This window comes from Colletotrichum siamense (assembly GCF_013390195.1).
Source record: "Colletotrichum siamense strain Cg363 chromosome Unknown KSG_Cg363_contig09, whole genome shotgun sequence".
Lineage (NCBI taxonomy): Eukaryota > Fungi > Ascomycota > Sordariomycetes > Glomerellales > Glomerellaceae > Colletotrichum > Colletotrichum siamense.
In genome coordinates this window covers 3,823,046-3,847,257 of record NW_023501022.1, presented here as the reverse complement: position 1 = coordinate 3,847,257, position 24,212 = coordinate 3,823,046, and the positions used below count along the sequence as shown (strand labels likewise).

Below are 24,212 nucleotides of genomic sequence, written 5' to 3'. Positions count from 1 at the left end.
GTTACAGTCCCCTGACTCTGGCTTTGCACTGCAGCTCGTCCGATTTCTTTCAGATGACGGTGTCTGTTCGACATTTTCCTTTTACCTTCTTCTAGAAGAAAAAATGTCGGCCGTCTGAGACCGTTCCTGTCTCAATCTCCAGAGCTAACGGGCGTTGCAACAGGTCTCAGCCGCACTAACGGTGGACGACACGGCACAAATGGGGGCACGTCATCCACTTATCGATGACTAGGCGATTATCAATGAAAACGGCATCTTCCAGCAACAAGTGGTCCTGGGCGCGCGCTAATTGCGTGTGCCGTTCGCCCCGGGCGGGCATATGTTGTTGAAAAGGAGCCGCAATATTGAATTTGGGCCTTCTTAATTGTACGGGAAGTGGATGACGGAAAGTTTAACGGTGGAGGCAACTAAGAGGGACAACAATATGCTTTGGCGTCTGCGTAGCAACGCTAGGAAGAATTTTCGCAGCTGGGCAGCTTTAACCGATAGATGGCGCCCAGAAGGCCTAGAAAACCGTCAACGCTGAGCCACAATCTGACATCTGCAAGATCCCATGTCCTTCAGCCACACCGAGGAGGGAGGGAGAAAGAAGGCGAACAAGAGTCAGTTTCATGTCCCGGTCTAGTGCTTGGTCAGGCCCATCCTTACCGCCATGGGTGCAGGGGCAAGCAGGGTGTGGCTGGACCCGACCCTCTGGTCGGGAGGGGCCGTCTGTGCAGCAAGATCCAAGGGTAGGACATCCCTGATTCCCTCGAGAGGCACAGAGATTGCACAACTCTGCCTCTGCCAAGAGGTTGTGCCGAGGAATACTCCATGAGAGCTGCAACCCTCGAGTAAACAGCAAATAGTGTGCTGCGTGAGGCTTTCCTGAAGCTGGTAGCTTGGCAGCTTGGCTGGGGCATCAACCTAATTGTGCGCTGTTTTTAGTTGCTTGGGGGGCCGTTTATCTGAAGTTCTCGATTTCTTGGGCTTGGCATCGATTTACATGCTCTTCGTCCGGTCTTTCGGTCGCAGATCAGCGACAAAGTTGGTAAATCATGGCTTTGTTGACGCAGTACGAGCTGCCCGGGTTTTCCTGCTCCCCCAAACTGCCCCAAACTGGTTGCCTGTCAACCTGCACTCGCTCGCCCACTCTCACTCAACCACCTCATCTGAATCGGTGCTCCCGCGCGATCCTGCGACAGTCACGGACCTGCAGAGGGAGCTAACAATATCTGGGCCGCACTTTTGGAAAGTGCCGTCCCAAACCATTGTCGCAGCTCTCGTAACACGCGAGGAGAAAGAGATGACACTGACACTGACATGGTGATACGGTTCGGACGGCCCCCGCGGGATGTCCGTCTCTAACATGCTGTGTGATCCTGCGTGCTCCTCGCTGACGACCTCAGAGTCTCAAAACGGCGGCCAGGAGGAAGTCGGCCTCCGAGTCCGTCTGTTTGTTCACTGTTGGATTGAGTCCACCGAGGAGATAAGCCTTCAAACGGATTCAGAAAATTGGAGAAATGAGCAAACCCCCTTTGTGAGACCCAAGCATGTGCAGCGGCCATTGGGCACAGCAATACGCGCCCTCGTCGCCAGATGGATCCGGCCCCCCACCATTGAAGCTGCAACGCTCCACCAACGTCAGCATTTCCAACAAGGCTACCTCGCCGCACCATGGTAACGGCCCATTGCTTTTTCTTCCCTGATCTTTCCCACGTTGGGTTTGACCGTTCTTCAACTGCCGACTTGGGTGGGTGGACCGAGTCCATTGTCTCTTAATTCCGGGGCGACGGGTCGGTTCCGTCCACGACTCCAAGGTGTCTCTCCCAGACGGCTCCGTCCCCCGTATTGACCGGATCTGGGGCACAGGCTTTTACGGCCTAGTTCGACGGAGCTGTCAGAGCTTCTTGCCAACCCTGATGAGTTTAATTGCGAATGCCTGTGATTGAAAGACGTGCTTTCCGGCCGGTGGGCGGCCAATGTGACATTGGCGGTAGCCCCTTTTCGGCATAAGAAAAATTGGGCAAAAGAAAGAAGAAAAGAATTGTCGCAGAGTCGTCCTCAACAACCACGTCAACGTCCGCCACTGGCTGCGGCAATTGACGTATGTGGTTCATCTGACGTGGCTATCATATTCGAAAGCTTATTTTTCACGGTATTGACGCGGCTCGATGCTACGCTGGCAGACTTTTCCAGGCTGCATTTCGCCTCGGTCAAACCGGTGAAACGGGATGTGGGGGTCTACCGATGGAAAATCCTTCCACCGCGCGACAATGCATAAACGGGAGAGGCGGCTCAACTGCCAGTTTCATTCTCTAGGCCCACAAGATGGCGCCAACAGCGTCCTCTTTGGCATGGAAAACGGGTTGTGAATTCCCACTTGTCGGACCCGTCAGGCCATCGCGGGATGGCGCAGGCTCGAGCTTGCCGCGCGCTGTGCAGGGCAACGGGAGGGCGCCGTCGCCGCCGCCGCCGCCGCGCCGCGTATCAACCCGATCAATCGGGTGGCTTGCTATTGTCCAGGTAGAATCGTAATATCGCCAAAGCCTCCCTGAGGCTCACGTCAACGACGGCGGATAACCCGTTGGACCCGTTTGGACGGGACAAACAAGGCTATGCGACATGCCCTTGGTTATCGCTAAACGAGCCCCTCGCAGGACAAACTCGACTTCGGCAGCCGCCTGCCGGATCTTCATGCAAACCTCTGCCATTAGGCTTTATCACGCTTGTTATGTTAGTTGAGGCTCACCAAGAAGCCTATATCGATATTCGCATCGAATTCACTTGCCGACTTCACATCAAAGAAGATAGTGTAAAAATAGACGCTCTGCTCGTCCGATGTGAGAAACTGCCGCAGACATCTGTGCATCAGCCTGTTGCAGACGGTTCACACTAGTCAGGCTGATGGTGTCCTCGGTCAAAAGTCGAGATGACATGCTGCATTCTGTCTGACAGCCCTACGGAAGCAGAAAGCTTCCATACTGGTGGATTCTCGACCAACCATTCATCCCAACATCACTAGTGAGACTGCCATACCATGCGAATCAGGGCTGAGCACGACATGGCCGAACAACATACGACCAGCATTGCACTCGGTGAAGATCAAGTTTCGAGAATGCCGTCCAGCCGCTGGGCTGCATACTCTGAAGGGTTCGACGTCTTCGCTTATTGACGTGCGTAAAGGTCCAGTATTCCCAACTTTGTTTTTGAGACCGAGAGGATTAAAAAGTGGCTATCAGAACAGAGAGAACGGTCTAGAGTGCTGGATAACCCATGCCAGATTAAAGGGCGACGATCCGACGATCTAACTGGGGTGGGGGCCCCTACATAGTACTAGAGCTGCAGGTGCGTGCAACGCAAAACGTCTTTATCTCCTAGTCTGTGAGATTTCGCCTCAACCCTTGTAAAGGGGCGCCGCAAAACCACCGAGGCCAAGTCCATAATCAGGAAAGTCGGCTTCCCGAACGAGAAGCAAGCTGCAGGCCCCCAGATATCAATCTAGTTGACAAAGTGCCAAGTGAAGATCATGAATGATGAAAAAGACGGGTCTTCGTGTTTTTGTTGTTGGCAGCTAGATTTGGCAAGATGCATGTGCTCAGGGGCATGTTGGAGCTTGCCTAGAAGAAAAACCTCTCATTGTTGGACATGGCATGTGCAGCACGGATGAAGACCCGGAAAGAGAAAGTTGTTCAAGTTTGTTCAATTTCACCGCTTTTCATGACAAACATGCAAGTGCTATCTATCAAATCTATGTCTAGACCGCCCTTGCGCTCAAATGGCGCACCGCACCGGAAGCGGAAGGTACATCATTATCATGTTCACATCCCTAAGGTAGCTTAGAGCTTCTCCTTCTCGGCTTGTGGGCGGAGACCGTACACCGTGACGCCCTTGCCGGCATCATGCCTCGTCCTCTCGACCTCCTCGAATTCCAAGGGAGCCGAGTTGGGAGCAAGGACGTGTTGACGGTGCCACGGCCCAACAAACAAACCATCGGGGTCGGCCTCGTCACGGACCCGTCGCCACTGGACCAGGTCGTCTCCGTACCACTCCTCCAGCTCCGTGTTCTTGACGGTGAAGTTCTTGGCCCAGTGAGGCTTGCCACCGAGGTCGCGCATGAGCCATTCGAAACCCTGGAACCAGCGCTTCAAGCCAGGAGGATCCAGGTCGTAGGGACGGTACATGGTGGCGTTGAGGTTGAGCGTCGGGCCATCCTTGATGGTGCTGTCGAGCCACGGGCGGTTGCGCTGCTCGGCACTGGTGTGCACGGTGGCGTCGCACACGCGGACCTCGACGGGAGAGTGGATGTAGAGACCCTCCGCGGAGTACGGGATGCCGTGGTCGACGTAGTAGGGGTCACCCGGCTGCAGCCTGTTGATCCAGGATCCGAGACGCATGAGCGCCTCCGGGCCTCTGTGGAGAGGGATGGCCCACTCGTTCACGTACTGGCTGTACAGGCAGTTCATCCACAGAGCTTTGTCCATGGGCTGGACAGCTCCGGTGGTGTAACCGTTCTTGAAGCCATATTGCATGCCAAAGACAAACCTTGAAAAGCCATCAGCATCCGCGTACTCGCTAGTCATTGGTCGTGGGGGTTGTGTGTTGGACTTACCACTCGATCCATGGAGTAATCTTGGGGATGTAACGCGACAGGTAGAGGAGATTGTGGTAGATGTGATAACCGAGCGCTCCATCGTAGTAACCGACGGGAGGGTCGCGGTTCTTCTCTCTGCCGGACTCGAGGTCCTCCTTGGTGACGATGTCGGCCTTCCATACGACCGCCCTCCTGGTATAAGGCAGCCACCACACCCGCACAAAGTCCGACGAAGTCCACAATTTGTTGTTTTGCTTCCAAGCATCCAACATGGTGGTATCAGCCTGGATGGTCTGGTTCCACCTCAGACTGAAAGCAGGGACAGCTCGGAAGCTGACCTCTGTGATGATACCCAACGCTCCGAGGGACAGGAGGGCGCCGCGGAACAGATCCGGGTTCTCATCCGGCGAGCACGTTACCGTCTCGCCGTTGGCCAGGGTGATCTTCAGGGAGGAGATGGCTTCCGACAGCAGTCCGTATTTCAGGGTGCTGCCACGGGTGCCGGTGCTGATAACACCAGCGATGCTCTGCTCGTTCACACTTCCCAAGACAGGGAATGACAGACCGTGCTTGTTCAGCTCCTCGGTCAATTGCCAAAGCCGGATTCCGGCCTGCATGACGACCAATCCCGTCTCCTCTGTTCAAGGTTAGCGCCGGAGCCGGGTTGGGCTGCGAAACAGATATGCTTACTGTCGACAGACAACACCTTCCTGAAGTCATCCAGGTTCACCAGCCAGTTACTCGTGCACGTCAGGTCTGACGGCGAGTGGCCGCAGCCGACTGTGGTGATGCGCCGCCTGCACTTGCGAGCAAGCTTGATCGCCTTCTCGACTTCCTGTTGCGACTGCGGCTGGATGTACAGCTCGGGCAGCGAGGCGAAAGTCCGCGCCCATGTCGTATGAAAGTGGGCTGCGCGGGCCCGGAAGGGCACACCGTCGGCGGCCGCATCCTCGATGATGCCCTGGATGTGCGGCTCGAGAGACGCAATTGCAGCCATCTTGCTTGACAAATGATTAAAGATGCAAGACAAGAGAGGAAGATCACGACAATTGGAGAAGAAACAGCTCCTCAAAACCAAAGATGGAGGCTGTTTGTATGGCTCCTTGTCGGTGAAGGATGTGAGGGAAAAAACTGGTGCGTTGTTCGAAATTGAGGCTAACGACGGGTTATATTACAATCCTAGTTTAGCGTCCGTTATGGAGAAGGAATGGATTCTGGTTCGATTCGCAGGGATCGGATCCGGTGTGGATGACGAGTCAAGGGCCGTGGCTTGAGGTGGCTCGTCTCAGATGAACATGGATATATCATGTTCCCCGACCGCCACTTATGCCGGCCGGCGAGGGCCGGTAGGAGGCAGATTGAAAGGCCGCACAGAGCCAGGGTCACGTTTTTTTCTTTTTCTCTCGTTAGGGGTCCATGACACCCATGTTTATCGGTTTTTGTGGCAGGTTGAGACGAGCTGACACGTGCAATCTGGCTGCGAAAGTCGACGATTCTTGGCTCACAGAGCTCTGCATGAACTCCACCGCCACCGGCTTCGTAAGAATTGACGAGAGTCCCAAGTGTGACCCGAGTAAAACGTATACTTCGTACGCGGCTTGGCCTGGGCAAACCGGGCGGACGGGTTCTGGGTACGCTAGAACTACCGGCGCGCCGGCAAGCCCAAAAAAGAAGCCCACACAGCGATTATGGTTAATAACACATTGTTCCTAGCTCAGGAGCTTGGAAGACCCAGTCAATCTTTCTAGACCAGACTCGCTCACCGACCCTGTCGTGACCCTCTCATATCAACCCGCAAACACCTCGACCTCTTCCGCCGTCCGACTTAAGTCTAGACGCCGCCTGAGCACGACCCCGTCCAACCTCTCCGTGCCATCTCACCTCCATCATCGACCCATCTCTTCCCGTTTCTCGTCTCATTCACTATCATCCACATCAAATCATGGCCACTACCACTACCACTACAAGCCTCAACCCGGCTACTAGGCCTAGCGTTGCCTCTATCCTTCCTCCTCTCTTCCTGGGCACCGCGACCTTCAACACACAACATGTCAAGGACCCTCTTCAGATGCCCTACAGACAAATCGTCTCAAGGGCATTGGAGCTTGGTGTGAACGGTTTCGACACATCACCATACTACGGCCCTTCAGAAGTCCTGCTGGGTGACGCGCTGGCCGCTCACACCGCAGCCACCAATATCCCCAGAGAATCATATGTCCTCGTCACCAAGGCTGGCCGCATTGCTGGCAACGAGTTCGATTACTCGCCTGCATATGTGCGCTACTCGGTCCTTCGTTCTCTCAACCGCCTCAACACCAGCTACCTCGATCTCGTCTACATGCACGATGTCGAATTCGTTTCCCCTTCAGAAGTCCTCGCCGCTGTTCAGACATTAAGACAGCTCCGCGATGAGGGCAAGATCCGTTTCGTCGGAATCAGCGGTTTCCCAGTCCACGTCCTCTGCAGTCTGGCTGAGATGATCTTCGCCGAGACCGGCGAGCCTCTGGATGCCATTCTCAGCTACGGCCACTTCACCATCCAAAACCCCACTCTTGGTTACGATGAAGTCGTCGCCGGCGCCGACCACACCAACGACCAGAGCCCTCTGAGAAGATTCCGCAACGCCGGCGTGCAAGTCGTTCTCAACGCAAGCATGCTCGGCATGGGTCTGCTCACGCACACCGGCATCCCCACCAACTCAGAGCAATCAGAGGGCAAGGCCGGTGTCATTGCGAAATGGCACCCCGCCCCGGACGATTTGCGCACAGCCTGCAAAAAGCTCTCGACGTTTGCCAATGAGGCCGGGGAGCGGTTGGAGACGATCGCTCTTCATTGGTCGATGGAGGAGTACGCCCGCGTTGGCGCCTTGGCTGGTCTTGGCGTCCAGCTCCCTGGCCAGGGGGATCTGCGCGTGGGTGGCAGTGTCATGGGTGTGACCAACGTTTCTGAGCTTGAGCAAACAGTCGATGCCTGGAAGAAAGTGCTCGAGGGAATGGGAGCCAGCACCGAGACTGGCTCGGCGGATAAGTATGAGAAGTTGAAGACGTTGGTGGAGCAGAAGATGTGGCCTGCGCTGGGTGAGTGGAAGGGATACAGCTGGGCCAGCCCTGATGAGGGCTTCCAGAACGAGAGGAGTTTGGAGAAGATGGGCACGATACCCGCGGAGGATGAGCTCATGAAGATTGTCACTAGGATTTCCAGCAACTTGTAAGCGGTGCGTTTTATGAAGCTTCTACGAATTGAACATTACTTTTCAGCGTCTGGTCTTGGACACGCCCTTCAATCATGTGATAAAACAGGCAATCGTGTTACTTCGTAATCATTGGTCAACAATTCTGCGCGTAGATCTGATCTTGGTGCATGCAATAGCAAGACGATTGGCTGGATGGATGCATGTGGCTGCAGCGCAGCCTGATCAGGCCGTATTTGCATCAGGCAGACTCGCGGGCTGCCCGACGGTCAGCTTTGCACACTTTCAATCTCACAAAACCCCTCATTTGAAGCCCATATACCTCTTGAGTGTTTCAAACATGCTCACTGGCAGCCGCTGACATACTGTCTTTTCATGGCAAGTCTCGATGGCGGAAGCAATCGGCCTTGTAGCAAGCATTTTTGCTACTGTCCAGATCGCAGACCGGGTCATATCCCTATGTAAACGCTACATAGAAAGCATCCAAGACGCACCAAGCGATCTACGGACTATCCTCATAGAGACGTCATCGGTGAAGGCTATTTTGGAGAACGTCAAGTTCCTCGTCGAATGCGACAACGGGCAATCAGAAATCTTCAGCAGTTTGAATGGTCCATCTGGCCCCATCGAAGGTTGTCATGAGGCTATGAAAAGCCTCGAAGGTCTGTTCCGTACAGATACTTGTGCACTACAGGGTCTCAGCAGGTCCAGAAAGCTGAAGAGCCACGCACTTGCCACACTTGCAACTCTAGCATGGCCGTTGAAAGAGAGTAAAGCCAGGAAGCTGCTGCAAGATGTCGCAACGTACAAGAACACCATAACGTTGGCATTGAGCGCCAACACTGCGTAAGTGTGTCAACAAACAGACTCAAAAGGTGAAGACTGACTAACCTGAGACTCAAGGCACCGTATACATGACGTGGCTCAGAGAACAAGCCAGATTCAAGAGGTTATGTCAGAATCTGAGCGACGAGAACTGTTCAAATGGCTCGAAGACATTGATCCATCTTCCCTACATCACCGAGCACAACAAAACCATGAACCCGGTACATGTGATTGGGCAACACGTCTCCCCGTATGGCCTGAATTTCTGAGCGGCAAAGAGCACTGCATTTGGATCCACGGCATTCCAGGTGCCGGAAAAACGGTTCTCGCATCACAGCTGATTGATAAAATTGAACAGCACTGCAAAGCATCAGGTTCTGAAAGACTGATGAGTACTTGGTATTACTGTTACTTTGCCCATAATCAAGACGAATCTGCTTCTCTCTTGAAGTGGATTCTGAGTCGTCTTTGCCGCAGAACGAATGAGATCTCAGACCATCTTTGGAAACTTTTCAAGCATGGAGGGTCGCCGTCCCTAAAAGATTTTCTTATTGCTATCGAGCGGGCGCTTGAGCACTTTGACGAAGTCTACATCACAGTCGACGCTATTGACGAAAGCAATCCTCGCGAAGACTTGCTCAAAGTCATACGACAATTAGCAACCGAAAAGAGATTCAACAAGATTCGGTTGTTACTGACAAGTCGGGAGTATTTCGACATTGAGACAGTTATGACCGAGTTTTCCACCTCAATATCCATGGATAATGAGTTTCTAGACGCCGATATCCGTCTGTATACGGAGTCACGCCTTAAGACAGAAAAGCGCATCAAAAGCTGGCCAGAAGAGCTTCAACAAAAGACTGTGGAGGCCTTATCACATGGTGCACACGGAATGTAAGTTGTTCCTTTACGCCCTCTGGTATTAATCTGGATGCTAATGGACAAAAGGTTTCGATGGGTTGTTTGCCAAATCGATGCGCTGCGGCGTATTAGGAGAAGAGAAGCCATCAGAGAAGCTTTGTCCAGAATGCCCAAGACTCTAGATGAGGCTTACGACAGAATATTTGAGCAGATTGAAGACGAAGATCTTCCTTGCGTCAACTCTGCCATGAAGTGGCTGTGTTTTGAGGCCAAGTTGCATACTGGCGTAGAGGCACGTGTCGATATGCAAATGCTCGCTCAAGCCGTTGACGAAGACATCTTCGGAGATAATCTTGAGGAGAAACTCTCCCAAGACACAGAAAGTCTCCGTGAAATTTGCGGATGTCTTGTCACAGTCACACCAACGACTTTGGAGAATGGACAACAGAGATTCTACGTGTCCTTTGCGCACTACACTGTTTTGGAGTACTTGGCCTCCAACAAGAGAAACCATCCCGACCCATTCTTCACGTTGGAAAAGGAAGAACTTGTCCTTGACAAAGCCGAACGGATATTTGCGAGAGCCCTCTGCCTTAGTGACGATGAATTCGAAGAGTACAAGGTTGTGACGTGGAGTGAAGGGGGGCACGCCATCTTTACCCTTCCTAACTTTGGAAGCTATTGCGCCTATACCTCCATTGACATGATCATTTTCTTCGACGCCGTAATGTCGGAGCACAACGACCTTTTCTATCGAGTACTTGATGTACTAGATGCAGAGAAGGATTATTTCTTTCCCCTTTTCTCCATCTGGAGTAACAGGGCCAAGACCTTGGTAAATATTGGTGGAGGGCGGATTGAAAGCTTCGACTTTGTCGAAAATATCGAATGGGAGACTGTGCCAGACCTGGAAACCAGCGTTCTGGTAAGGCTTCTCATTTTTGGATGTTTCCGTTTGGCCAAGGCGCTGCTAGAAAGAATGGAGCCATTGAATCCTTTCCAGCTTTATCTTGATTTCAGATACAACCTCTGCTACTACAAAGGAGCAGGTCTGGCTCTGGAACGAGATTGGCGTTTTCAAGGAGCTCTTACCGACTGTTTCGCAGCCTTGTTTCCTGCTACATCCATGGGCTCATCCCAGGGCGATGGTATCAATGTGTTTAAATTCCTCATTGAGGCCGGCGCCGAGGATTTTGATCCCCAGGGGGCTCTTATCCCTTTTGGTGCTTTGCATGACCACACTAACCATTGCAGCGATTGGTGTGTATTAGAGAAGCTCTTACGTCTTGGGGCAGATCCTAATGCGGACGGATGCTATATTACCCCATTGCAAATCGCCGTGGCAAGTTTCGATATCGAGGGCGTCCTGGCTCTTCTGCAAGCAGGGGCAAATCCTAATGCGGAGGGATGCGTTGCTGCGTCGGCATGGCCAGAAGATACACTCCTGTGCCAGTTCAACAGTCTTCACGGATGGGGACCTCTAGAAATTTCTGAACAGATTCGTGACCCTGAGATGTTCCAGGGCCTACGTAGCTGGTCAATACACGAACAGGATTACAAGAGGGAGGGGGAGACCATTCAATCATCGATTGAAGCCATATTGCTTGAGTATGGCGCGGGAAATTGATTTTGTTTTGCTTCCCGATAACTATCTTGCTTTTGGCTACTGTCTGCGTAAGCTATAGTGGCTGGGGTGCTATACACGCAAACTTACATTCAAGCCGCGAAGTCGCGGATGTGATTTCTTATCTACTGCATCGCAAAAGTTGTTAAGCTGAGGGTCTTTCTTGTTCACACTTGTCATTGTAATTACGCAAAATTTAAGTCAGGAGCGAGAGAGCATGGTGGGTTCGGTTTGGTGATCGGGCACCACTGTTTGACCTTCAGAAATGCTCGTCTAATGCGGCTATTGGTGAGACACGGAACAGGGAGTTCCGTGGCACGAGGATGTACATCTTCATCCGCCTCAAGTATCATTGTCCTCTCAGTAAACGCCGGGTAGAATCCTCCACTTGACAGTCTTCTTGTACTTTTCCCAATCCTCTCCGTACTTCTCAGAGCAAGCCACGTCATCGCGCCCCTCACGATGAATGAGAAGGATTGCAAAATAAAGGACATAAAAGTACGTGAAGATCATACCCCACCCACGAGCCGCACCTTGAACAACCTCGCGTCCGTCAAGCATAGTGATCGCACCAGAAACCGTGCTGCCAGCGGGAAGAATGATATATCCAGCAATAGCGGTAGGCGCGCTGAACGGCGAGGCTTGAAGCCAGTCACCAAAGTAGTTGATGTGACGCGACATACCCCACCAGCCTCCAGTGAGCAGCTTCGTGCCACGCTTGGTCTGGATGAAGGGCATGCCCTTGACGCTAGGGTGGTCAGGCTGCGTGCGGAAGAGCTTCTTCTGGGTGTTGGAGGAGCGGAAGATGTACAAGCCAGTGGCGAACACGGCAAAGACGGACGCGATACCAGTCCAGCCCAGGTGGACAGGGTAGATGGAAAGGTAACGGGTTTGAGTGGAGTAGAGGAATGGAACCCAGGCAATGTCGCCGAAAGACAACATGAAGCCCATGCCGTCAGTGATAATGTCCATCATGGTAAGGACGCCAGCCTCGTAGTACTGGCCCTCAAGAACGTAGTAAGCCTGCACAGCGGTCGTGAAGATGATGCTGTCGGACAGGTATCCATAGTTGCGGTACTGCTTAGCGCAGAAGGCAAGGTTGAGGATGATCCAGCCGGTCAGACCAGGGCGGAACTCGAACCAGGTCTTGATGTCGATCTCGCCGAACAGGGGCAGGGTGACGCGGGGGTTCAGCTCACGACCGATGTAGAAGTCGTAGATGAGGCTACCGGTGTTGCCGCCGACGGCGAGCTCACGGTTCTCGGCGTTGCCGGGCTTCACGCTGAAGCTGCAAACATAGCAGTACACAGAGAGAAGGTAGCCAATGATGATGTTGGCAGTCAGGAGTTGAAGGTAGTTGTCCGAGATGTAAGTCCAGACAACGAAGTCGGCACCCTTCAAGTAAGTTCCGACAGCAAGAGCTGCGAGCTGCAAGACAGTGGCGCTGAAAGCTGAATGCAAAGTTAGTATTTGACCGTCTGACACGGAGCATGGAAGCCTTACCATTGAAGCGGTACTTCAGAGGACGGCCAGACTCTCTCAACTTGGTGCCGAGAACCTCCTGGGCGGGAAGAACAACGTGAAGGACCAAGCTCAGGAAGTAGTAGGCCAAGGTCCAGCCGAAGACTTCCCAGCTGCAGAATCCCCAGATGCCATCGGCAGGCCAGGGAATTTCAGCCTTCAGCTTCTCTAAGCTCAGCGTGCGAGGGCTGAGGGTCGAAGGAGCAGGACATCCAGACTTGTCATTGCAGACAAAGAAGAACGTCCACAGGAGAACGGGGAGTCCGAAGACAATGCCGAAGGCTCCCGGACTAAGGAAGAATGGCGTTAGCGGTGAGAACGCGTCGTGTGGGTGGACGCGACTTACGGGCCTCCAAACTCGTACTTGTGCTTCTTGACAGCCATGTTTCGATCCCAAGTCTCGTCGATTGAGACGAAAGAACGACTTTGACACTTTTTCAAATAAGTGCTTGTCGAAACAACCGTATATCAACTCGGCGCGATCGGTTGAGAACGCGACAGAGCTACCTCACGGGTCCGGGTTGACCCCTTAATCCGTTGGGGCAGGCAGGAAGATTTTGCGGGATTGGCCCGTGCATCCTGCCAATTTCCCGTTGCTGGGTCGCTAAACGACAGCTGAGTGGCTCGCGGCGCCCGGCGGAAGCGGTTCCTCGGTGCCGGCCCCGCTCTTCCGTCGTATTCGGGTTGCTGCCGCCCCGTTCCTCGATCACGCGGTCCGGAAGCTGCTGGCCCGGCGCAGTGGTCGCCAAAAGTACCAATTCAAGTCATCAAATATGCACGCCGAGGATTTACCAAGACTTAAGGATTCAACTCATCGTGAGCACTTGATGGCGATTTCTTTCACTGTCATTGGCCGTAGGCTGCAGCTAATTGATGCGTTCTGGGACATGCTCGCGGGTGCGGAAGGCATCGGATCAAGTTTGACCATCAGATCATCAACACATCTTCTTCATTACTCATCAAGCTCTTCACTCATTTTGACTATTGTACACTGTCGTCGTCAATTGATTGCAAAACAACGCCCAAGCTCATTCTCTCTAGTACACCTTCTTCTCGTCGTGGTGAGAGCACATCTTGCCATGGCTGGATTTCTCAGCCATCAATTTCCAGCGACGAAACTGCTGGAGAACACCGGCGCGTCCGCGAAGGACAGGCGTAGTACTAGCACGAGGCGGGACACCCTCAAGAGAAAGGGCGAGGGTGGCCATCGCGCGCCCGGCCGCCTTTGTGTTCACGGTGATAGCGTCCCAGTTGATATTGTCCAGAGTATCGCAAGCCAGATGGTAGCAAGGATCGTTCTCACCCTCTCCCGTAAAAATGGAGGCCGTTGGAATTCCTAGGGGGTTAATGAAGCCCGCGTAATCCGAACGGTCGTCGAACTCAGACCACGTCACAGTTTTGCCGTTGGCCTCCAGGTAGTCTGCCAGAAGCTGGGGACCGATGCCGCTGTTGTTGTAGCTTGACAGCTCGTAGATCGGATTCGGAGAAGCGATCATATCATAGTTGAAATAGTACTTGATCTTGTCCGCATCCTCCGAGCTGAGGTTCTCGGTGTAGTAGTAGGAGCCGACCAAGCCGGCCTCTTCAGCGGCCCACCAAGCAAAACGGATCTTGTTGGGGAAACCGGTGTACTTTTTGACAGATCCCATCAGCTGGAGCAGGGCAGCAGTGCCGCTTCCATCATCATTAATACCAGGGCCCTCAAGAACACTATCAAGATGGGCGCCAAGCATGATAACGCTGTTCGGGTCACCTTCCTTGGTCTCTGAAATGACGTTCCAAGTCTCACGCTCCTCGAAGATGGAGTCTACGAGGAGGGTAACGACGACCTCCTCGCCAGCAGCGAGGGATGCCGACCAAGCCTCACCAGTCTCCTCGGTTATGATTCCGAGAGGGACGAGGAGGCCAATGTTCTCCGCACCAAGAGTCGGCTTGACGATGTCATCGCCAGGGACGTTGTTGTACAAGATCACGCCCAGAGCGCCCGCCGCCTTCGCGTTCTTGATCTTGTCGGAAATGGCACACACGCCGCGCTTGATGAGAGCAAGCTTGCCGGTGGCGTCAATGCCCTCAAACGCCTCGGGGAGACATCCGGAGCCGTTCTCGTCGTCGACTGGAGTGTCGATGAGAGGGGCAGTGATGCCGTCTGGAAGAGGGGTCGCGGTGTTGTACTCGGCGCTGATGACGATGACGTCCGCACCGTCGGGGCCGGTCACGACAATGGCGTTCGTCTGCTCGAAAGTGTGGTTGAAAGGCTGCAGCCAGGTGTCCATCTCCTTGGCGAAGCGGGTTTGGGCGCGCTCCAGGACGAAGTCAACCGAGGCCTTGTAACCCGGGGTTCCGAAGGCGCGGGTGCCGCCATTATCGCGACCGATCTTGTTCAAGTTCCAGAGGACGCGCTCCAATCTGACATGCGTCGCGTTGTTAGCTAAATGAGCTTTCACTTCTAGCAGTATGTGGAAACACTCACTCCTCGGTCTTGACGTCGGCCTCGACCTTGTCGGCCGTAAGAGGGTCGGTGGCCAGGCAGCTGGAAGCCAGCGCCAGAGCGGCGGCGGAGAGGTAAGTGGTCTTCATCGTGACAGACGACTTGGCGAGCTCAGCGAAACCGGAGAAGAGACCGCGAGAAGAGCTGGGCCGGTTGCGCTCTCATAAACACTACGCGATCTCTGGGGAAATGTTTCCTTTTTATACTGATCGCCCGCCGAGCCCATCTCGCATGCTGCGTTTCTTTTGTCATCTCAAAAGTGCCATGCTTTCTCACTCTGAATGCGACGCCGAACGGCGAACAGCGGAAGCTCATCGCAAGCTCGAGCTCAGGTTAAGCTTGGCATGCAGCATAAGTTCACAAAACCCCTGGCCGAGAGCATGGGTTGAGAGCGGGGAACCGTAAGACATCGCGAATCAGAGGACTCAATCACTGATAAGCATATGCCCAGAAGTCCTGCCGCAAGGTCACCTCATGCACCGACGGGGCCAGTTTCCACATCAAGTCGAGGAGACGTGAGGGGAAAAGGCAGGAACAGACCGCACTTTGGCTGTGGGTTTGTTTGTCTGGTCGCGGCGAAAGCGCGGCTCGCAACATCTTGGCTCAAATATTCGCACGCCACGATGTAACCTCAAAGGGCAGGTGCCAAGACATTTCATATCGCGGGGCGATGTGTTTGGACCAACAACTGTGCGGCGTAGCATCAATTTGCAAAGGACCTGCCCATCTGGCTCGTCTGCCGTGCTGGGGTGCCTCGTGAAGTCATGCTTCCATTGGCGTTTCCAGCCGTTGTTCTTACAGCGTCCATTTTTACAACAGCCGCATCTAGTCTTGGCTGCCGACTTCCAGAATGATGCAGGAGGGACTGATGGCTGACAAACGGCAGTATGCAATAGATGCATGTCAGGCCTGGCTATGCGCCAAGATGACACATTTAGTAACGATCCAGCTTGTCGGATGCCCTCATTTGCCTTGATTCTACGAGTAGCGAGGTTCATGTGCATATTTGCGTCAACAGACCACCGGCATACGTGTTGTGTGATTGTGCAGCACCCGCGCGAAATGAAACAGATCAGGGTTACAATTATGTGTTATTTGATGGTGGTCCACGGTTTAACAACATCCACGCAGTCTCTGGACCATGAACTTCCAAAAAGAACACACGCGATGTGTTAACCTCTTGTCAAGCTATTTGTCTGCATTAAGATCTGTCAATCGTGTGCTTAAGATAGATTAAAAAGGCTTCTCTGGGCCTGGGAACTTGCTGTTGGGTAACAGCCAAGATCACTAATTCTTTGGTCACGTTAGTAACATGACAGAGAAGAGAGAAAGTAAGCGAGGTACGACGAGACACGACATCAGAAAGTCATCGACCTAGGCTTGTCTAAATGTCTCTTCTTCGTTTCACATGACGGTTTATGCCAGCGTGCTCACCTTCGTCATTTCACGAGAGCTCTAAAATAGTCTGTGAACACGGACATTGACGCAGTCACTGCACTGTTTTCATTTATCGAGATATCCAAGGCCCAATTCGATTCAGCGACGCGAATCATATCACGTCTTGCAGCTTGATCGGATAGCTGCTGGACTGCGTGACAATGTCTCAATCTTATATTGATCAGTTATGTCAATTTCTGACTTTGAAGTTCCAACTGCCCTCCTGCAGAAATTCCGAAGATTTGCTCATGATTTGATTGTTGCCGCGTTATGCGCACAAGCCTTTCCCTGGGATTTGCTCTTACTTCTTCAGGCAACCGAGTGCCTTGGGTCCTCGAATGTCACGAATACAAGTTGATTGGCTCTAAGCATGCTGACATGAACAGTTCGCCACCAAGGAGGCGGCAACACAAGATAGTTATTGAAAGATTGCAAGACTTTGGTGAATCAAACGGGGAGGCTTCAGTATCTGATGAAAGTTGACAGATGATGTCCGCTGATCTTATATCCACATCCCCCAAGGCAACGACATACCTTTAAAACTTGATGGATGTTGTCACACTTTCAACTAATCACGCCATCATTTGTCCCAAAGTCCCCAACGCGCAGACGTGGTGGCCTGGACTCTAGAGTACCCTGTTAGAGCGGTCGTTTTTGCCGGGAATAGTCAAGTTTGATTCAGGCAACAACGTCAAGGAGCGACCACTGAATACCGACGAACTAGCACGTGGTTTATCAAGTATTCGACAAGATTAAGAGCTTATCCTTGGTTTCTGAATCTGTGTCACATTGGACTTTCTTTGAAACTTTCCATGAAAATTCAAGCTTGGTGTGAATTCATGAGTTCTCCAGAAGTCTAATGGTGCTTCTCGCGCCATTCGAATTAATCCCGAGACTACCTACCTACGAGACGTAATGTGGGGGCGGTGCGAATCAATCGACAGAATTCTTCTGCCTGTCTCAACCGAGGTGGTATCCCCTGGAAGGCAAGGGCGCCGATGATGATCGGCACTTATATTCCACCTTTATGACATAGACTCTGCCAGCCGTGAGAACCAAAATCCAGACACCGCTGCACAGTACGCGCGGCAGTATCACATCGCTCGTATCGTTCGTCTGAAGTCAAAAACTGGTACATTCCAAGAGACCACAAAATCAACCGACTGAAGATATGGCATGATGTTCGTCGAGTGGACCACGTTCAATGGATACCCGACCGCTGTGTTGTTGGTCGTCTGAACAGCAGCCGACTCCACCGACATGGCCAGGTCCAGAATTTCATACCAAAGGTCCAAATAAGGTGGACAAGCAGCATCTACAGTTCCACGATACTTCGTTGTCTGTTCAGGCAACAAGTTCTGGCCCTTCTGGCATTTGCATCCTTTGCAAATCAAATCGCGAGCGCTCGTTCGACTCACCGCGTGCTTGGTACTTTTGTTAACGAATGATAGCAAAAGTCCAAATTCTATGGATGCGTAGTCTTGACTGGCGAGAATGGCAGTCTCTTTGGCTGGCCAGGTTAGGTAGATGCTTGGCTGATAGCTACATCTGAAGACTTATAAGTAGACACGGGAACGGACTTGCTCATCTGGTTCTCACTCATCAACAAACCACACTCTCAACCAATTCACCATCAATTCTTCGCAATATTCATTTGAATCAAATCAAACCACTTCGTCAACAATCCTCCCAAAGCGAAAATGCGTTTCACTGCTGTCATCGTCGCCACCCTCGCCACCATGGCCATGGCCTCGCCGGTCGCCGACCTCGACGAGAGAGCTCCGGTCAATGTTCTCTGCTCCTGCGCCGCTACCCAGTCTTGCGGCTGCAACTCCGTGGTTGCGGGCTCGTGGTGTGTTTGCAACGGCGCCACCAAGGGTACTTGGAACGCCGCTCCTTGCCAGGACAGCACCTCCTGCGGATGCTCCGGCTTGGGCAAGTGGGGTGTCTGCGAGGTAAGTCAAATTCAGAGCACACCTCATGCTAAGAATTGTCGCTGACTCAGAAAACAGAAGGTCTAAACTACGACCTATAGGTCTAGGCCAGGTAAAGCCTTATCAGGTTCACCGGCAGTGTTGGGCCAAGGAACTGTCAACGAATCTTCCTTACCAGCAAACGTGCATCCTTGATGATAACGAACCAGTCATAGGGCATTTGCCTGATTGGTTTTCTCTTCTTCATGCTGAGGTATCAGCAATGTATCTAGTTTATACGATTATGGACGGAGCTACATAGGCTGCTGACATACAAGTACACTTTTGAAAATCCTCCCGTGTCAGTTTTGAACTGTGAAAACCAGCATACTATATCCTCTTGTGATTATTATGCTGTGAACTATGGTGCTGTGAAGTTTAGTGTTGCCTTTGCCGGAAAGTATCAATACTTCGTGCCATATCCGTCGTTTCGGCCAGAATCATCTCAGTCGGATTAAACAAACGCCTATCCAGTACGGACTGCTGATAAATATTACACAACATCATTCACTAGCACAACCACTTTGAAGCTTGAACTGCTTAATGAGATGATATACATAAACGTAATTTTAAGAATAGTCTATAAATACGTAAGGAATTCATCTCATTACATTACTCCACATTGTGATATGTTGGAAATGCACTGATATAATCGCTTTGAAAATGGGTTATGCCAATGATAGAACGTTTCGATTTGCTGCCGGGATGATATATTACTACAGAGGTCCAGGGCGAGAGAGGTAACCAGGTCACTTCGAACGGCTAAGCCCCACGATAGCGCCAACATAGAGATGATCGAATGCCGGCTGAATTGCCCATTTTTGATGTAGTTATAGCGACGCTTATGAATCTAAAATCCCGTAAGCAGGTCAGGGTTACACTGTCAATCAACTCCTACAGTTGTCAGATCAACTTCGGCGAATTCGTGTTCCCTCGTGCAACCTCAGGTTCGAATGGAGAATCATTCACGTACTAGCGAGGGAGTCCTGCAGTCAGCTTACCTTTCCAAGGTTGGATAAGAAATCGGGTCGATTGATTGAGTGCCGTTTCGATCAAAGTTGCCTGACGAAGATGGGGCATGCAAGTCTTCAGAGTACGCAGCAGCGTCGGATCCTTGTTAGTGCTAGGGCTAAACCGCATCCTCCTGTTCAGAGAAAACTAGTCTTGCTAGTTTAAGTCGTGATACTACGCTGAATGCATTGCGCGATGGTTACACGATTGGTGATCAGTGGGACGAATTACAAATAGGCTATTGCGATTTGTTCAGTCGGATTCGTAGGCCAGGGACCGCAGTGAGGGGTCCCGTGGCAGGGGTTCGACGACCAGGGGGCTCCTCCAGCACCGGTATTTAAGACAGAATGGCACAGCGAACGGAATCGATATCGAATTTTCGATCGGGTTTCCTCTTCTCGTCGTCATTCGTAGCGATGGGCACTTTAATTCTTCAACTTGGCCTCGGCGCGGCCTTTATAGCGGTGTACGTGATCAACAAATTTTTGGGTGCATCCAAAAATGCAGGCCGGCCTCCTTTGCCGCCCGGTCCCAGGGGCCTCCCGGTAGTGGGAAATGTCAAAGACTTGCCGAAGCCTGGAGATTTCGAAGCTCATCACTGGATTAAGCACAAAGATCGCTATGGTTGGTTCTCCTTTCTTGCGTCAGATCACGCCAATTAGACCGAAATCGTTGACTCAAATGCCAACGTAAGGTCCTCTCAGCTCAGTCACAGTACTGGGCCAGACCTTGGTTATTATCAACGACCTGCAGCTGGCCCTCGAGCTGCTGGAGAAACGATCCGTGAAGTATTCTTCAAGACCAAGACAAATCTTTGCCGGCGAAATGTGCGTTTCCAGTTCCTGTCAATGGCTGCTTGCAGGCTGCGGCATCTGTACTTTCTTACTGTTGCTCACAAAAGACACAGGATTGGCTGGGAGAATACGCTCGCAATGCAGGACCATAATGACAGATTTCGCAACTACCGCAAGAACATTAGTCGCATCATTGGCTCAAAGACGGCAGCGGCACAATACGATGCGCTCCAGGAAGCAGAAGTCGGTCATTTTTTGCTACATGTTCTTGATCATCCCGAAAAGCTCAGAGATCACATCAGACGGTAAGATTCATCTGAATGAGCCGAGAGGAAAATCAACATTGCAATAAGTTACTAACATGTCTTTGATATCAATAGGGAGGCTGGCTCGGTTATTCTTAGAGTTGCGTACGGGTATAACCCGGAACCATTCAAGGACGACTATCTCATTGATTTGGCCGGAGAAGCCATGGACCAGTTCGCCCAAGCTGCTGTTCCTGGAGCCTTCTTGGTAGACATCTTCCCTCTCTGTAAGTTCCATGAAAGCTCATTAAGATCTACATCTAATCCATAGAAGTACGTCATGTTCCAGACTGGTTCCCGGGGGCCAAATTCAAGCAAACTGCAAAGGAGTGGCATTCCACGCTGAGAGGCGTAGCAGAGAAGCCTTACGCCTTTGTCAAGCATCAAATGGCTCAAGGAAAGGATACATCGTCTTTCGTCTCACATCTTATTAGAGACGGTGGCCTAACACCTGAGGAGGATTTCGTCACGAAGTGGTCAGCCGCGTCCTTGTACACGGGCGGAGCCGACACGGTACGATGAATCATCTTACCTCCTCGATTAACACGAGTCCGATCGTTGTACTAACAGATATTAGACCGTCTCTTCGATTGATTGCTTCTTCCTGGCCATGACTCTCTTCCCCGGACCTCAACAAAAAGCACAGGAAGAGATTGACAGAGTCATCGGCGCAAGCCGTCTTCCCCTTGCTTCTGACCGACCGAATCTGCCCTACACAGACGCTCTTGTGAAGGAACTCCTTCGCTGGCAACCCATTGCTCCCATGGGTCTACCCCATGCAAGTTCTGATGACGATGTAGTCGAGGGATACTTCATTTCGAAGGATGCACTGCTTCTGCCGAATATTTGGTAGGTGCACCTGCATGTTATGACTTGATTTGGTGGGCGAAACTGACTTGAATGGAGGCACTTCACTCATGATCCGGAGGTGTGGGACCAACCAGATGAGTTTAGACCCGAACGCTTTCTTTCTGGCCAAGACCAGGAATCCGCACTTGATCCTCACAAAATTGTCTTCGGCTTCGGTCGGCGGATTTGCCCCGGACGCATCCTTGCTGATAATGCACTATTCATCAATGTTGCTCAATCTCTTGCGGTCTTTCACATCAGAAAACCCGTCGTTGATGGAAAGGAAGTTGATCCTACGGTCAAAATGACGCCGGGAATCGTGAGCCATCCGGAGCCCTTTGATACGTCTATTAAGCCTAGGTCTGCGCATCACGAGAAGCTGATCCGTTCGCTGGAGCAAACATACCCATGGGAGGAAAGTGATGGAAAGATCTTGGAAAGCATGGAGCTTTAGCTATCTAGATAATCCGCTCAGAATGACAGCCTTGTAACATGTTCCCACTTCTTATCTGAAGCCGTCAGCGCCTCAGCGGCTGCTGCGGCATGTTGAATCGTGTCTGGCCCCAGTAGCACACGTAACGGCGGCTGTTCAACTTCAGCAATGTGCATGATAGCCCTGGCAATGGATGACGGTTCAGACCAGTCGTCGAAAGCTCGTTCCCTTGCTTCTTTCATGACTCCGACCGTCTTCTCATAGGCCTCGCTGATATGCCCATGGCCCATCGACGAGCCCGCCCAATCTGTCTTGATTCCACCTGGCTCAAGGACTGTGACTTTGATACCGAGTGGTGCAACCTCGTTCGATAAGACTGTCGAGAATCCTCCAACAGCCCATTTGGCGCTCTGGTAAGCTCCAAGCCCAGGTGATCCAAGTCTCCCCCCTACTGAAGATACTTGGAGGATGTGACCGAAACCTTGCTCCCGCAAGAGTGGTAGCACAGCTTTGGTGACATTGACAACTCCAAAGAAGTTCGTCTCTATCTGCGCTCGGAATGATTCTAGGGTCATGTCTTCGATAGAAGCGCAGTCCGCGTAACCAGCATTATTAACAACAACGTCGATTCGGCCAAATTTGTCGTAAGCTTGCTGTACAACCTCGAGAGCATTGCTTGAATTTGTGACATCCAAGCCTGCCAGCAAAACATGTGCTTTTTCGTACGTTTTCTCGAAATGACTGAGTTGTTGCGGATCTCTTGCAGTCGCGACAACTGAGTCGCCATTTTCGAGTATGGCCTCGACAAGAGAATGGCCCAACCCGCGAGAAGCTCCAGTAACGAACCAGACCTTCATGTTGAGGACTTTCGTAAAATGAGTTTTTGTATGTAGAGAAGAGTTTGAGTGTGCTGCGGCCTTGCCATCATCCATTTCTTACGCTGCCAGCCTCCATGATCACTTATATATGTAAAAGAGCTGTTTCCGTTAATTCCGATACAAAGTCGTTGATCTCATTCTGTTGGAGTTTGGAAAAGCCTACTAGGTTTTGTGCAAGTGTCTTGGTAATCTACGCCTTGTTAAGTCCGTCTTTGTCCGGCATGCATGACCTAAACTCAGCGACGCCAGGCAGTTCGAAATGCTATTGGTCTGTTCTCGGACTTACCACAAGCTTACACTATGTTATCTCCTCTAGCCGCAGATGTACTGGTATCTGGCCAGGCTCAGTAGATAAAGTCGGCCATACGAGTGCATATCTGCCATTGAATTTTACGGTTCCGGCCGTAATAACTCCAGAGTGGCAAAGGCTATAGTCAGCGCTGTCCAAGCATACCGTGCTCGAGCAAAATCACCACCAACATGGACCTTGATGTCTTCTGCGAATAATCAAGACATGACTAAATCATAACAAATATGCGGTGAGAGGATTGGCGGCAATCTCAAGTGCTGCTAACTCTTAAGCCAACCGATTAGGTTTTCTCCAGGGTGGAGAGTTACTAGCTGAAAATTGGCAACCCCTTGCAATACGAATTGTTGCAGAATTCCACGAATGTGCTGTAAGACGGAGGCAGGTCCTGCGACATGACATGTTAAATGGCAGCGCTCTGAGCCCTTCAACTCAGCAGGGGTATCGTTCGATGCATTCTGCCCATCCAAGAGACTCGAAACCTATTATTCAAGTCTGAGCATATGTCTTATATCGTGCACTTGACTTTGATCAGCCTTTTCCAATTCCTGAAATAATAGCGAGGCGCTCCTGACTTATCAGTCCACATCTTTGATGCATAATTGTCCTCTTCTCCGACCTTTCCAGTCCTTCAAGATGGCTCATGCCAGCCTAAAGCACCCCGCATTCGGTACTTCTGGCACTTGCCTCACTGCAGCAGGCATGGTGACACCGCAGATCCCCCACAACCTTGCGAGTCCAGAACCACGGCACGCGGCATCCCACTGGAAGGCCTCCAAATCATGCCACGCTCCGCTCTGGCGTGGCATTTTTCTTATTCTCGTTGGCATCCTTTTAATCTAAATTTCTTGTGGCGTATCCAGTCACAGTCATGATGGAACCCAGCATGTCCCTTTCATTGGTGGAATCCCTGCTAGACTTGTGTTTCAACGAGGGGCAATTGCCAATGAGAACCGGGATAAGCCGCCCTCGATAGTATCGCAGCCGTGGCATTCGCATTTGTGGTTCCGATGTTTCCTTTTACGCTTAAACTGTGGTTCCCGTGATGGGATACCGTGGGCGGTAAGGGAGCAACGTAGCCGTGCCAAGCAAGTAGTTTGCCATCTCGGCGTCTGGGGTTGAGGGTGTTGAGTGTGATAGTAA

At 51.8% G+C, this 24,212-nt stretch overlaps 7 protein-coding genes across 7 annotated transcripts; 3 read left to right on the top strand and 4 right to left on the bottom strand.

Moving 5' to 3' along the window:
- Positions 1–3,818: 3,818 nt before the first annotated feature.
- On the bottom strand, positions 3,819–5,570 carry alo-1-1 (putative D-arabinono-1,4-lactone oxidase; the record flags this gene model as incomplete). Its single annotated transcript, XM_036645606.1, has 3 exons — positions 3,819–4,524; positions 4,592–5,210; positions 5,264–5,570. The coding sequence occupies 3 exons, from the start codon at positions 5,568–5,570 to the stop codon at positions 3,819–3,821; spliced, it is 1,632 nt and encodes a 543-aa protein (XP_036489615.1).
- A 945-nt stretch (positions 5,571–6,515) lies between these two features.
- ARA2-0 (D-arabinose 1-dehydrogenase) lies at positions 6,516–7,784 on the top strand (the record flags this gene model as incomplete). Its single annotated transcript, XM_036645605.1, has 1 exon — positions 6,516–7,784. The coding sequence occupies one exon, from the start codon at positions 6,516–6,518 to the stop codon at positions 7,782–7,784; it is 1,269 nt and encodes a 422-aa protein (XP_036489416.1).
- Positions 7,785–8,151: 367 nt separating this feature from the next.
- CGCS363_v013755 (Vegetative incompatibility protein HET-E-1) lies at positions 8,152–11,076 on the top strand (the record flags this gene model as incomplete). The annotated part of the gene is made up of 3 exons (XM_036645604.1): positions 8,152–8,609; positions 8,667–9,482; positions 9,537–11,076. The coding sequence occupies 3 exons, from the start codon at positions 8,152–8,154 to the stop codon at positions 11,074–11,076; spliced, it is 2,814 nt and encodes a 937-aa protein (XP_036489418.1).
- Positions 11,077–11,433: 357 nt separating this feature from the next.
- erg-3-0 (Delta(14)-sterol reductase) lies at positions 11,434–12,978 on the bottom strand (the record flags this gene model as incomplete). Its single annotated transcript, XM_036645603.1, has 3 exons — positions 11,434–12,524; positions 12,577–12,884; positions 12,941–12,978. The coding sequence occupies 3 exons, from the start codon at positions 12,976–12,978 to the stop codon at positions 11,434–11,436; spliced, it is 1,437 nt and encodes a 478-aa protein (XP_036489417.1).
- A 653-nt stretch (positions 12,979–13,631) lies between these two features.
- On the bottom strand, positions 13,632–15,171 carry APE3-1 (Aminopeptidase Y; the record flags this gene model as incomplete). The annotated part of the gene is made up of 2 exons (XM_036645602.1): positions 13,632–15,000; positions 15,065–15,171. 2 exons carry the CDS (start codon positions 15,169–15,171, stop codon positions 13,632–13,634), a joined length of 1,476 nt encoding a protein of 491 aa, XP_036489355.1.
- A 5,264-nt stretch (positions 15,172–20,435) lies between these two features.
- CGCS363_v013752 (Multifunctional cytochrome P450 monooxygenase) lies at positions 20,436–21,455 on the top strand (the record flags this gene model as incomplete). Its single annotated transcript, XM_036645601.1, has 4 exons — positions 20,436–20,602; positions 20,678–20,829; positions 20,877–21,115; positions 21,180–21,455. The coding sequence occupies 4 exons, from the start codon at positions 20,436–20,438 to the stop codon at positions 21,453–21,455; spliced, it is 834 nt and encodes a 277-aa protein (XP_036489604.1).
- A 467-nt stretch (positions 21,456–21,922) lies between these two features.
- CGCS363_v013751 (Oxidoreductase BOA17) lies at positions 21,923–22,741 on the bottom strand (the record flags this gene model as incomplete). The annotated part of the gene is made up of 1 exon (XM_036645600.1): positions 21,923–22,741. One exon carries the CDS (start codon positions 22,739–22,741, stop codon positions 21,923–21,925), a length of 819 nt encoding a protein of 272 aa, XP_036489442.1.
- Positions 22,742–24,212: the final 1,471 nt, after the last annotated feature.